This window comes from Phacochoerus africanus, chromosome 15, assembly GCF_016906955.1.
Source record: "Phacochoerus africanus isolate WHEZ1 chromosome 15, ROS_Pafr_v1, whole genome shotgun sequence".
NCBI lineage: Eukaryota > Metazoa > Chordata > Mammalia > Artiodactyla > Suidae > Phacochoerus > Phacochoerus africanus.
Window position 1 is genome coordinate 24,715,248 of NC_062558.1, and position 14,246 is coordinate 24,729,493.

At 48.4% G+C, this 14,246-nt stretch overlaps 1 protein-coding gene across 5 annotated transcripts in view; it reads left to right on the forward strand.

Moving 5' to 3' along the window:
• Window positions 1-14,246, forward strand: part of RIMBP2 (RIMS binding protein 2) — a 287,571-nt gene that overhangs the window by 215,009 nt on the left and 58,316 nt on the right. For all 5 annotated transcript variants that reach the window (XM_047761597.1, XM_047761601.1, XM_047761596.1 and 2 more), the window contains exons 5-6: window positions 872-976; window positions 8,989-9,039. In XM_047761597.1, coding sequence (XP_047617553.1) covers window positions 875-976; window positions 8,989-9,039 — 153 coding nt within the window. In that variant the 5' untranslated portion in view covers window positions 872-874. The remainder of the gene's footprint in view (window positions 1-871; window positions 977-8,988; window positions 9,040-14,246) is intronic.

Consider the following 14,246-nt stretch of genomic DNA (forward strand, 5'->3'; position numbering starts at 1 on the left):
TATCTTTTTTGCTGTGAAATATTCTGTGTAATTTTGCCCCAGTAAAAGCCAGTCCCATCCATGCTTTTTTCCTACATGGTGTCATTTCTCATGTTTCCTCCCCGTTCAGGGTTCAGAGGTGGTCACTGTTAGGGCCTTGGAGCCCCGGGTGTCCTTTGATGCTCACTGGTCGGTCCTCCTAGAGGATAACTTTGGGTGGTGATAAGCCATCAGAGGTGGGGAGAAGATGCCCCAGTTAGAGGAGGGGTCCATCCCTGGGACTCCTGCCCTTGGTGGGACCTTTGCAGGGGGATGTTTGGACGCATGGGGGCTGGGCACCTGGCTCCACTAGAGCGAGTAGACAGGGCCAAACCCTGAGACTCAGAGACTCCACTGAGGACTCAGATTTGGATCCCAGGTGGCTGCTTACCATGTGTGACAAGCAAGGAAACTTGGTGTGTCAATTTTCCCATCTGTAGAATGGGGCTAGTTCCAGTACCTCCCTCCTATCATTATTGTGAGGATAACATGACTTTTAGATGGCAGTAAAAAGCTTAGAACAGTACCCCGAGGCAGGAAAGCATCCTCAAGTCTTGGTGGGTATTTGCATAAAGGCCTGAGGAGGAAAAAATGGGGAGAAGAGAATTTTCCAACAGGAAGAATAGGTATTCATCTCTGTGTGGGAACCTCCACTTTGCTCATGTGCTCCTGCCATGTGAAATATAAAATATGAAAATGGGGGAAGAAGGCCTGTGGGTTTGAGGGTTTTGTCCAGCTGCCCTTGTGAGAAGCTGAGGGAGTAGGCAGTGAGACAGAGGGGGGAGCTAGCCGCTTGGACCCAGGATGGGGCTCCCTGCTGTGTGCTGAGCTGACCCCACTGTCCCCCCAACAGCACATGCGAGAGGCTGCAGAACGGCGGCAGCAGCTGGAATTGGAGCATGAACAAGCCCTGGCTGTCCTCAACGCCAAGCAGCAGGAAATCGACCTTCTGCAGAAGGTGAGCTGGACCTGGGGCTGGGAACTGAGGGTTGGGGCTGGCTGGCTGCTTCCCTGAACCCTTCTTGCAGGCTTGGGAGCTACTTCCTCTCCTTACTGGCATGAATTCAGAGTCCCGTGTGCTTGCCTAGTTTCTCTGAAGTTGACTTGTGTGTGTTCATGGTTCAAACTGCAAAATCAAACAAAAAGCCCTAACAATTGATGCTGGTGAGACTGTAGGGAAAAGAACAGGGGTGTGAATTACTTCAGTTCTGAGGGCAAGCATCCTGACAGCATCAGTGAAAACTAAAACTGCAGGTCTATTTTGACCCTGCCCTCTCCCACTCTGGGAATATGCCCTGTAAGAAATAGGCATCAGTGCAAAGGGATGGTTTGGTTTGGTTTGTGGTTTGCAGTCTGTTGCAGGAGCACAGCTAACGGGGTTACATTGAATGCCCACTCGAGGGTGTGGCTATGTGAACTGTGGGGCATCCATATTGCAGAACGCATTGACAGCACTGGGAGGAATAATTTGGGTTTATAGATGCTACATTGGCGATATTTATGTGAGGTGTTATTACATGAGCCAATCAAGTTTCAGGGTATTAGGTAGAGTATGGTCTCTTGAATGAAGAACAAGTGAAAGAGATGGAGACACAGCGAACACACCAAACAAGCAAGAAATGGAGAGAAATAAGGAAAGAAATGAGAGGAGGAAAAAGAAAGGATGGCAATCAGAGGGAAGGAAGTGGGAGAAAGGAGGGGGCCTTTCAGAATGTGTAGTCCCAGGCCCCTGTGATGGTTTCAGGGGCCAAGAAATTGAACTACTGCCCCATCTTTAGTGATCAGCCTTGGTCCTCTTATTTCTCCCAGTGGGTCTGAGGATCCCTCTTTCAGAGCCATGGGGCTTGGGATTCCTGGTGTATGGTTCTCATTGCATTTCTTTCCCAAACCCCTGTTTCCCTAACCCATGGGAGGGCAGCCAGCCCTTCCAGCCAGAGTGCACTGAATTAAGTGAATGGGAGCACAGACAGCCCAGATTCCCATTTGGCTTTGACTGAAGGTTGGATAGTTAGCATAGGCACTGGTCCCGCTGCAGCCCTGGTGCCAGGTGGGATGGGCAGGCACTCCCTCCACCACTGGGTGGACCCCTCCACCCCCCTGACCAGCAATTCTGGGTCTTTGATGTCCAATAAAGGACAAGATGGCTTGCCCTACCTGGATGGCGATAGGGATCTGATGGAGTGGTTTTTCTCCCCCTTGTCCCACCCCGAGTTTCGTAGCAGAGCATGTTGCATCAGGCAGATAACTTCTGATACTGCTTCTCTCATCATTTATGGAGACCTCATGCACAGGATGGATTTCATTAGGCCAGCGCAATGGAGACTGTCACAGTCCTTATGACCTGTCATAACAAGTTGTCTAGCAATCTGAGAAGCAATATTTCATTAGATGCTATCCAGGATATTGCCGAGACATAGACAGTGATGTTACTCTTATCTCCTCCCGCATGTGGGAAGGACCTCCTGGGGCCCGGAAATGCCTGTCTGGTACCCACACCCATCTTCTGCACCCCCAGAAGCCTCGTGCTCAGGCTGGAGCATCCAGGACAGATAAGAAGCCTAAAAGAATACAAATACTGTCCAGTAAGAATGACAGATCGGTTTTTCTCAACAGAGCATCCATCCCCCCAAGCCAGGAGTTTTATTTACAAAGCACTTGATGCCGAGGAAAGTGTGCTGGAGCCAAGTCCATTATTCAGCGCCCAGAGTCTCTTCTGAGCACCTTCCAACTTCCCTTTGTTTCTTTTTTTTCCTGGATCCATCCATATCTCTGTTTTGGATACACTGATGCTCATCAGTGCGGGGAGCAGAGGAAGAAAAACTAATGAATATGCATGAGCCAATTTGTGATTTCTTAGAGCTCTGATTTTTTTTTTTAAGTGTTAGAAAAGTTGAGTCCTGAATAGAACAGGATTTTGGGGAATTTTTTCCAGAATTCACATCCCCCTTTGGTTTCCAGCACAGCCCTTGTGCTGCACTTGCTGACCAGATCATTCATTCATCCATTCCTTCAGCCCATGTTGGCTGACTGCTGCCTCTGTCATGGCTGCTCAGCTGTTGTTCTGGAAGCCAGGAACACACTTGCAGGATAGACAAGAGCTCTGCCTCACAGAATGAGAGTAAGTGAACAAGCCAGTGAAGAATTAAATGAGTTCAGATCAGGAAAATGCTATGAAGGAAACACAGACTGAAGTGACAGGTTGATGACTTTAGAAGAGGTGAGGCTGAAAGGAGTGGCGGACTCCCATTATGCAAGTGCTCATGTCCTACAGAAGGACAAAGTCTGGCCCTAATCCCCCTACCATAACAAAAGTAAGTAGAGGCAAGAGGATATATGTATATTTATAACTGACTCACTCTGCTGTACACTGGAAACTAACAAAATTGTGAGTCAACGCTCATGAAATTTTTTTAAAAATAAAAATCAAAAGTAAAAGTCATCAAAGCTCTCTGAGATCCAATTTGAGTCTCACGAGAGAGCAATGTGAGTCATTTCCAAGGAACTGCCCTCTGACTACCACTCCCATTATTTCTTGAACCCACTCCAGTGGGACCCCACCTTCGTCTGACCAATGCAATGGCTCTTGTTAAGCCACCCATGTGTGGACATGCCCAGTGTTGTGTCCTGCCCTCATCCTTTTTGACCCAGAGGCACGGTTGGAGGTGGTCAGTACCCTCCACTCCAGGCTTCTGGGACCCCACTATCTTCCAGTTTTCCTCCTTCCACCAGACCCCCTCTAAATATCCCCAAGACTCAGCCTGCACACCACTTCTTTTCTTGACCTACATTTGCTTCCTCCATGACCTCGTCTGGCCCCATGGTTTAAATGCCATCTGTGTATCAACTCCCAGATGGAGATATCCAGGGCTGATTCTGTCTCTGAACATCATTTCTGTCCTCCCACTAGATATCCAGCTTGGATGACCCCAAACATGGTGTCCCAAGTTGAATTCCCTTTCATCCCCAGCAACACCTACTCTATGCATATCCTCCCAGGCTCTTCAGAGGGGACATTTCCTTTTTTTTTGTAGAACTTTTCCTTTTCCCTGGAGTTCATTGCCTATGTCTGTCTGTTTGCTCAGTTCTTGATGTACCCATCACGCCCTAATCCCCAAGCGTTTTGCCAGAGTGGCAGAATTTCTTGAGAGATGGAAGGAATGTTTTAATTCCTTTCCTTAGGGGATGTTTCAATTCCATTCTCCCCTAAGACGTCCTCCCTGGAGCCCACCCTCTTCTTCTAGTCCACACTGGTGGTTCCTGAGGCTGGACACAGAGCTGAGCCTGGGAATTCCCTTCATTGTCTTCTTTGGAATTCCCTTTCCTTCCCTCTGTACTTTTTGGGATGCTCTGTTTCCTGGATCCTGTGATGTTCTTTTTCTTGATATACAGCAGGTGTGTAAGGAAGCCAGGAGTGTATTTTCCCATGAAATGTTAAGTGGGTTTTTGTGACATTGTATGGTACTTGGAGATTCCTTTGTGGTTTCAGCCTCATCTCTAGATTTGGTCCCTCTAAGGAAGGTCCAAGCATCCAGCCACCTGATGTCTGGGACCTGGAACCCAGCACTTTTTCCAGGGTTCCTCTCCCTCCCTGGAAGCTCAGCTCATCCCCCTACTCAGAATGGTGGTTGGGAGAAGCAAGCAAAATAATGAACAAATGAAAAACTTGTTGAAATAAAGAATAAATGAGTGACTGATCCATCCGCCCAAGGCTAGTCTAATGGGAATCAAGGAGAGAGAAGACCATGAGCCATGGCTAAGCTCTGGTAGCTCAGGGGAGGCATAGCTTAAAAAAATAAAATTTCTGGAGTTCTCATCGTGGCTCAGCAGTAATGAACAAGATGCGGGTTTGATCCCTGGCCTCCCTCAGTGGGTTAAGGATCCGGTGTTTCTGTGAGCTGTGGTGTAGATTGCAGATGTGCCTCGGATCCTGTGTTGCTGTGGCTCTGGTGTAGGCTGGCAGCTGCAGCTCTGATTTGACCCCTAGCCTGGGAACTTCCATATGCTATGGGTGAGGCTCTAAAAAGACAAAAAAAAAAAAGTTCCAGCAGAGCAAGTCCCATTTACAAGAACTTTTCCATGGTCCACCTGCTTCAAGGAGATCAGGGAGCCAAGAGCTGAGCTGAGGAATCTCGTTTTCATTCATTCCACAGTTCTTGAGCATTGCGTGTCGGCAATGTTTCAGGAGCTAAGGACATAGCAGTGAGCCAGGCTGTGAGCAAAGGCTGTACATAATGACAATCCTAATAAGCTACACTCTGAACTTTTGTTCTAAGTGTGGCATGCTCTGGACCTAGTACCTGGATGCACATGTCACCTCGTTTATGCCCCACCTGCTTCTGCCTCCTCCTGTCCTGTCTGTCACCCTCCCTCCCCTCACTAGGCTGAAGCCACACTGGTCTCCTGTCTGCTGCTCAGTTGCTCCCAAACTGTCTCCCTCTCAGCCCTTTGTCCAGAATGCCTGGTCTGCAGATAATGGTAGAGCTGGCTTATTACTGTCACTGAAGTCTCCTCTAGGCCTTCCCACCTGAATGGATCTCACCTCTCTGCCCAAGTGCTCTCTGTCCCCTCCCTCCATCTAACAATGCCACTTGCTTATTGATTTACCTGTTTGCCTACTGTCTGCATTCAGAGTGGAATGTCTGCACTTCCAGAACCTTGCCTGACATATGTAGGTACTCACCAAGTGATGCTCAGGAACTGAATGAATGAACAAATGAATGAGAGACCTAGTAAGAATCCATCAGTTGATGTAGTTCATGGTCAAATGACATTACCAGGATAACTGATGATAAGTTATAGGCAATTCTAGATCTGTTGAATGCATGAAAAGACGCATCAATCAGCCTTCACTGTAACCTGTGGGATGCAGGTCCCCTTCCAGGTGCAGGTCCTGAGGTTAGATAATGGGCTCTTGGTCCCCTGGCTGCCTGACTCTGAATCCGCAATGTCTCCTTAGGGAAATGGTAGCTTCAGATTTCCAGTTTCCTGGGCAGATTACCTCCTGTCTCATTACAAGTAGCACTTACAACAATCCAAATATAGGCGCCAGAGAGTTTTTCCATATTTAAAATTTACCTGTAGACCTGGCCGATGCTACTGATGTTTCAAATCCCTCCCAAGTGAGATATATCAGCTCCCATTGTAAGGCCATTGCTGAAATGTGTGGCTCAAACAGAAGCCAAGCTCACCGTGCAATTCATAAAAGTGCTTTGCCTCCACATCCAGTGCTTCTCTTGGACATTTAGGATTTAGTTGAAATATGTGGATGGCGGGGGAAATCACAGGCTGGCCCTCTGTATTCATTCGGGTCTGGTTTTCTGCTATGACCCATGCCTGGTATCATGGCTTCCTTCACTCTACGGGAACCAGGGACCCCCACGTGAGGATCCCTAAAGCTCTCTGCCTAGTTCCACGAATCTTGTTCACTTTTCCATGGAGCTGATATTAATAGCACCCTTAAGTGACACTCACCCTGTTCCATCCTAACCAGCTCTCATGATCCCAACCCAATCACCGAGGACCTTGGATGGCTGAATATTAGGTGTCCTGTTCATCTGAGCCAAACATCCAGAGCTTCAGTAATAGGAAACCTACACTGCCTCCGCCTCACACAAGACAATCATGTTTTCGGCCGTGTTAACCCATCCCCTGGTCATTGGACCCCCTGGATGTCAGGCCCCTTCCTCTGACAGCAGGACTGTGGGCCTCCCTAGGAGTCACGGTCCCTCTCTAGTTTCATTGTGTCCTGCAAAATTGCACAAAGTCGTGTGCCTACATAAAGGTCTCAGCTTCTTGGCCATGGCCCCTCAAAATGAGACTCGCCTAAGCTGTGGCTTAGCTTCTGCAAGAATTCAGCGCTGCTAATTTGAATGGCTAATTTTAAACCAGCTATTCTGATCACCAAAATGTCCCAGCTTGCAAGTAGCCTATGAAAACCAACTCCTGATTTTTCACACGAAGCCAGAAGCAGAGTTGTTACTGCCAGCTTGGCTGTGTTTTCACAGCCCGTGATGGAGTTTGGGGTTGTTTTTCATTCTGCCAGTTGAAAACTCTCTTTGACTCAAGTGGCTCAATGGTGATGTTATTTATATAATCCTTATATGTTCTCTGGTTGTTTGTCTTTTTCCCCCTCCTCTGGTGATTGCTTGTTGTGCTTGGTTTTGCTTTGAAAAGGACAATTGCAAGCATTTAAAGATTGAGCTGCATTCAAGAATGGTCTAATTAATTTGCTAGGTTCTATTCACTTCCTAGCTCTGAAAAGCCTCATTGGAAATATGTGAGAATGAAAATGCATATGAATGAACTCTATGGAAATCTCGGGCTACTTTTCATTTTTAGTTTGCTCTGGGGAGCCAAGTCCTTCCCTCCTTCTGACTCACAGAAGTTTTCACATGAACTTAACAAGTAGAAGCTGTTAAGATGGCACCTGCTGCCTTATTTAGGATGTTAACTATTCTCTTAATTATTCTCCAGGCACCTGGAGAAAATCTTCCTCCAAAAATGAAAATTCAAAGTGTAAATCTCAATGTAATACATGGATCTTTCTTCGCGCTCACAGTTTTAAGAGGCAGCTACCCTATGGCCTCAGGAGAAGATACTCCTTAAAGTTGGAGTTTTGCTGCTTCATTGGGAGTGTTTGTGAGACCTAGAGACCAGTTTGATGGGCTGAATCAAGGTGGCAACATGGGTCAGGCCTTTCTCCTCTGTCTTATGACATCCCACCCTCTCACTGCACTTTGGGGTCTCCAACTTTAAAATCTTTAAAAATCAGCTTGCAGTCTCATTCATTAGGACTCTTGGTTTCAAGTGACAGAAAACTCTTTTTGAAAGAAAAAAAGAGCACTGAAAAATCTTGCTGCAGATACAGCTGGATCTAGGACCCAGACAAACTGGCTTCAGATATGGTTGAACCCAGCACTTCCTAAACCCCATTAGACCTCCATTGCTCTCCTGCTTCTGCTCTTCTCTGCCTTGGCTTCATTTTTGGTTACCATGTGGAGACCCCCGGCTGCTCTAGACTTGCCCCTCATGGTGGCAAAATGGCTGCATCTGCTCCAAATTCTCTTCCACTCAGCCTCAAGTGCCAAAAGCAAGGGGTCTCCCTTCCTCCCAGCATTCCTAGGCAAAGTCTCTTTGTTCTAGTTGGATTATATACCCACCCAGTTAACCAATCACTGAGAGTCTAGAATTGTTCTCAGGTACTCAGTGGATCCACAGCAAACTCAGGCCCTCTTCTCAGAAGACAGTTCCAGACAGGCAAACACAACAGATATTGGCTGTCATCACAATCATAGAACTTCAGGGACTGTGAGGACAAGAAATCACAATGTTGCATCTCAGTTTTGTGTGAACTCATCATTTGGCCCAGGCGGGCAGTAGCCCTCCTGAGAAATTCCTTTAGTGAAACTTGTGTAATTTCTTATTCTGTGGAGCAGATGGCTTTGCATCAGGTAATTTGAAGAGGGTAGCCCCCCTGTTACAGCTGAGCATCTGAGAGCCTGGCAGCTCAAGACCTCCAGGGCAGCCTGTCCTTAGGGCCTAGTGGGATGTCAACAGATCTTCAGTCATCCAGAGGTCAAGTTCAAGCGACTTTACTTTGTTTCTCAAGCAGTTAAGGACATTTGAGAAAATAATGGTGCTTCTAGAGGCTTTGGAAATAAGTATCCTGCTGTTCTGGGTTCAGCCACCATCACGCGTGACCCCTTCTCAGGAACAGAATCAGGAGCTCCCACCCTCTCGCACCACCCTAGTCCCACCAGCCTCCCCATTCTCTGCACTTTCCAGGGAATCCGGAGGCACGTTCCAGTTTTTACAATGAGCATCAAAATCCATTCCATCCTTGCCCAGAGGGAGAGACAAATGAGAACTGATTTAGAGAACCTAGGGGCTTATTGAAGGGAAAAAAAAAAAATCAATCTTCTCTTTTCCTCCCTTTCAACACTCACTCTTGTCTTTTTATTATCAAAAAAGGCTCAGGTTGAAGCTAAGAAAGAACATGAGGGTGCAGTGCAGCTGCTAGAGGTAAGTGAACCAGCCCAGCTGGCTCTTCTTCTAGGGGGGTGAATGAGGTGGGGGGAGGGGGTTGTGTTAATACCTCGTAGAAGTAATAGCTAACCTACTGAGTGCCTGCTGGGTACCAGTCACTTGTGCTGTTCACACATCCCCCACGTGTCGTCAGCATGAGCAACCTATACCATAGGAGCCCTTATGATTCCTATTTTACACGTGAAGAAAGGAAGCATAGAGAGGTTGAGCAACTTTCCTGTGGCCACACAGTCAGCATCAGATCTGTGGGTCTTGGATGTGGTCTCCTCTCCTCTGCTGGCTCCTCTTGGATGGAAAGTGAGGAAGGCCAGTCCATTCACTTGCAGGGCAAGATCTTCTCCAGGAGAAGAGGGGGTAGACCATTCTGATGGGCGTCAGATGGTGGGGAGGGCAGATTTTATGTGACAGCATTAATCTCAAGGAAGGATTTGGCATCTGGAGAGGCATTTGCTGTTTTTAGGGAAAGGATGACCAAGGGGATCACAGCAGTGACCACCGTCCAGGTGCTGCCACGGGCACTGTCCCTGTGAGCACAGCAGGAGTGACCCTTCCCTGCCACCCAGAGGCCTTTTTTTTTTACTGGCCCTGATGGTGGGGGCTGGGCAGAGAAGTGGCATCAAGTCCCATCAGTGTGGGTGGCATGGCAGGGTGACCACACTTCTGTTCCTGCCTAGTGGCCTTATGCCAGCCTCCTCAGGAGCAGGGGTGGGGGATATCATGGGGTCATCTGGGGACTTTTGCCTTTGGCCTTCCTCATGCATAATAAATGGACATAAGGAGCAAGCCAGCCCTTCGACCTGCTGAGGACAGAGGTCACATGATTATTGACCCCTCACTACATTCACAGCAGCAGGGGTTGGTGGCAGGGCATGGGGGTCACCCCAGGCAGCTTCCTCCCCTGGTTCCATCACGTTAAGAAAGGCCAGGAGGGGGAGTTCTTACTGTGGCTCAGTGTTAATGAACCCAACTAGCATCCATGAGGACGCAGGTTCAATCCCTGGCCTCACTCAGTGGGTTAAGGATCTGGTGTTGCCATGAGCTGTGGTGTAGGTTGCAGACACAGCTCAGATCCTGCTTTGCTGTGGCTGTGGTGTAGCCTGGCAGTTGTGACTCTAATTCGACTCCTAGCCTGGGAACTTCCATATGCCACAGGTGAGGCCCTAAAAAGCAAAAAAAAAAAAAAAAAAAAAATGCCAGGAGGTCCTTTCCCCTGGGCCATCTCTGCATAGGGGAAACACTTATCCTCTTTGAGATGACCTTGTCCCTTGTCCCCAGGGGAACAGGAACCACTTACAGCAGAATATATGCCTCTCTTACATTGCCTTTTAACATCTATTCCCCCCACAGGAAAAACGTTTTCACCGTTACATCCTAGATATTAAAATTGATTTTTTGAAAGCCTCCATTAGCTAATGAATATCATGAGGGCCGAGAGGATAAATCGTAGGTGGGAAGATATATAACCCAGGAGAGTGGAAACAGACCTCCTAACGGCCATACATCTTCCTGAAAAATCATTTCATTCCCCTTTGCCCAGATGGCCCACCACCCTTTGATTTGCATCCTCTCCCGGCTGGAAGTGTAGTTTCTTTTTTCCCAGCATCCAAAACCCATTGATCTGATCTTCAGGGTTGTTTGAATCTGCCTTCTGAGCTCCTGCTCTGTGGCAGTCCTGCTGAGGTCACGTCATCTGGTGCTGGTGGCAGTGCCTGCCCTGACACGTGGGGATAGCCGAAATGTGCTTTGGTTTGAAAAACAAGAAAAGCTGATGCAGAGGCGCCGAGAATCTGTGTCTTCTTTTATTCACAACCTCTTCCTGTTATTGTGTCTTGCTTTGCTTTTCATCCAGAACACGCTGGACAGCATGCAGGTATTTTAGGGAATTATATCTGCCCCTCTCTGTGTGCTTGGTAACGATTTTTCCCACTCATGGACCAGCCGTGCGCCCCTGGGTCCGCTCAGTCCGCCTCTTCTTCCGCAAATGGGTGGCTCAAGGGCATCTGCTGATACACTTGTGGGCACCCGGGGCTCCCTGCTGTAATCCGGGCATCGGGGCCCAGTGTTCTATTCTCTAAAGTGATGAGCAGGCCCAGTGAAGCCGGCTTCCATCCTCAGGCTGGAAGGACATTCCAAGAATTCAGATGACCACAGGAAGGAGAGGTGTTTGCATGGCCCTCAGGCCAGCCAGCTGCTTGTGAGCCCTGACCGAGAGCCTAGAATTTTGTGGTTCAGTCATCAGAATTCAAACCTTGCACCTGAGTGGTCCCTCTCCTGTGTCATGGGCCAGCAGCCTGTTGGGGGGGCGGGGGGCTTACTTGTTTCTCTGGCAGCTGCCTGGAGGAGGAAGAGAAGTGAGTTGTCTCTCCAAACGGAGTTTTGAGCCTTTTCCAAAACTCTGAGTTTGGCCGTGAGTTTGTAGAACCGATGGCTTTCCTCATTTTTGTATGGGTGGTTTTCAAACTGGGGTTCCTCAACCTGCAAAATCAGCCTCACCAGGGAGCTCGTTAGAAACACAAATCCTGGAGTTTCTGCTATGGCACAGTGGGTTAAGGATTTGGCCTTTTCGCAGCTGCGGCATAGGTCACAAATGGAGTTCAGATTGCATCCATGGCCCAGGAACTTCCATATGCCATAGGTACAGCCAGAAAGAAAGAGGGAGGGAGGGAAGAAGGAAGAAGAAACACAAATCCTCAGGTGGTGCCCAGGCCCTGCTGAATTAGAAACTGGGGGGGGGGGGGGGGAGGGGCAGAAATCTGCATTTTAACCAGCCCTCCAGGTGATTCAAAAAGCATTGTTTAGAGAGTCTGCCAGGCTAGTTACAGGAAGGAGAAATAGCAGAAAGGGTAAGTCCTCTGGGAATCGGCCCATCCTAGTTCAACACCGTAGTCACCTGAATCTCCAGCCTACTCATGTGCACTGGCAGTGCTGACCAAGAATAACTGAAGAGAGAGACCCCACCTTCCAGACCACCACAGAGCATCCCTAGCAGGCAGTGTATTTTTCATTTAGAAGTTCAAGTTCATGGTCTTGGTGTCTCCCAAAGGGCAGGCTGAGGACTTCCCTTACTCAGATAATCTCCTAAGCAGATCAACCCCCTTCCTTGTGCAGCAGGAGATAACATAGAGTGACAGAGAAGGGCTGGCTGCCCCAGAAAACCCAAACACTCACAGGTACAAATCCAGTTCTGCGGGCATCTCTCAGCCCTGTTTTCTGATGAATGAGTGAGTGGCCAGTGTCATGGTCTGTACATGTGGGTCAGAAAAAGAATTTTCCAGATTCAAAGCAAAATGAAGCAAAGACAATTTTATTGAGGCAAGAGTCACTGTTAACACAGCGGGCCAACTTCCTGATGATCAGTGAGAGCCAACTCTGGGCCTGTGGTCATGTCTTGTTTTTATGGTCCAGGCAGAGGAGAGGTCTCAGGATACATCTGCTGATCTGCTGATTGGTTAGGAAAAAAAGGGGGCCTTTGCTGGCTGGTTGGCTGGGGGTGTATAATGCCCCTATGGGGGTGGGGTGAAGAGTGGGCCACATGCCTTGTAGGAAGGAGCAGTCCAGGTTGCTGGGGTGGGGAGATCCTCAGGAACGCTGTAACACTTAACAGCGAGACAGGGGGGATCATGAGAGTCTGGTAATTCTTATCTCAGCCGGAGGCTTTTTGAGTTTTGTCTCATTGGAGAGGACTTGAAGTTCCACAGCCAGGATGTTTGGGGCTGAGAGGAGTGGGGGTGTCTTTATTCCTGGTCAGGATGCCCCAGGACTGATCTAGGCTGGCCTGGGGTCTTAGCAAAGACAGGGGTCAGGAGTCAACTGAGAATAGAACAGAGCTTTTCAGAATCAGGAACGGAGAGCTCTATATGCAAAGAGCCTAAGGGTAGGGACTGTTCCAGATGCTACTAGTTACCTAGCCTTCTTGGCACTTTATGAGGGCGTTAGCTCAAGACCAAGAAGCAAAAGAAAATAGTTATAATGACAACAATTATTGTGTCAACAGCAATGTTTACGGAACCCTTCCTCTGAGCCCCGCACTGTTCTAAGGGTGTCTATTTAGGAGACAACAGATGTATTTTCCTGCTCAGTCTGCATGACAACCAGGGGAACCATGGGCTAAATGCCTTGCTCAAGGCCACAGAGCAAGTCAGGGACTGAATCTGGACTCTAACTCCAGGAGTTTGATGCCAGAATCCAAACCCTCTGCCACTGCTGGGCAGCATCCCTTGACCTTGGAATCCTGACCTCCTTCCGAGACAGGGTCAGCTCTCCTGCCAGCAAAGCTGTACCACAAAGTGCCTGGTGGGTCATTTCTCACAGCAGCCAGACTTGGAAACACTGGCGCTGCAGCCTGCCTGCCCTTCCCTGGCAGGAGCAGAGACAGAAACGCATATCTCACAGTCACAAGTGACAAGTGTGATGGAATGTAATCCTTTTAAAACCAGCCAGTGAGATTGACAGTGTCATCTTCATTTTACGGATTAGATAACCAAGGCACAGAGACACTAAGCCACCTGCCAAGAGCACACAGCTCCTAAGAGCAGAGTGTTAGCCATGTTGAGAATCCGAAAAGTGCACAGATCAAGAAGTTTATCCTTTATGCTTTGCATTCAGATCTCTTGGGAATTCTTTCCTCCAGGACTTGTGGTGGGTGTGGGGTCTCTGCTCCCCTGGAATAGCCTTGGCAACCCTGTACCTAAGAGCTTTACCTGGGGGATGAAGTTGTTAGGAACAAAGAAACTGAGAATGCTCAGGTATTTGGGGGTTGAGACATCCTACGCTTTCTCTCCTATTGCCTCTCCTTCCCAGCTTAGTTGGCATCTCAAGGGCAAAGCCATAGCAGTGGGCAGTCCCTGGTTCTGAGGCCCCATCAGCAAAAGGAGTTCGTTTGTACATAGGGTACTGAAATTGACAGCATCTATGACTGGAACCTAGCCAGAACCCAGATTGGGACTTCAACCCATATGCTGGGACGTGAACCCAGCCTCAACTCAGATTGGAACTTGAACCCATGTGCCGGGACTCAAACCCAGCCTAAAACCAGATTGGGACTTGAAGCCACAGTTTTTAAATTAGAATCACTCACCCAGTGTCTGGACTTACTGAGGTTCAGGTTCTTTGTGCCTCAGCACAGAAGGAATTCAGCAAGAGACAAGAGTGATAGGCAAGAAGTAGATTTATTATGATAGGAG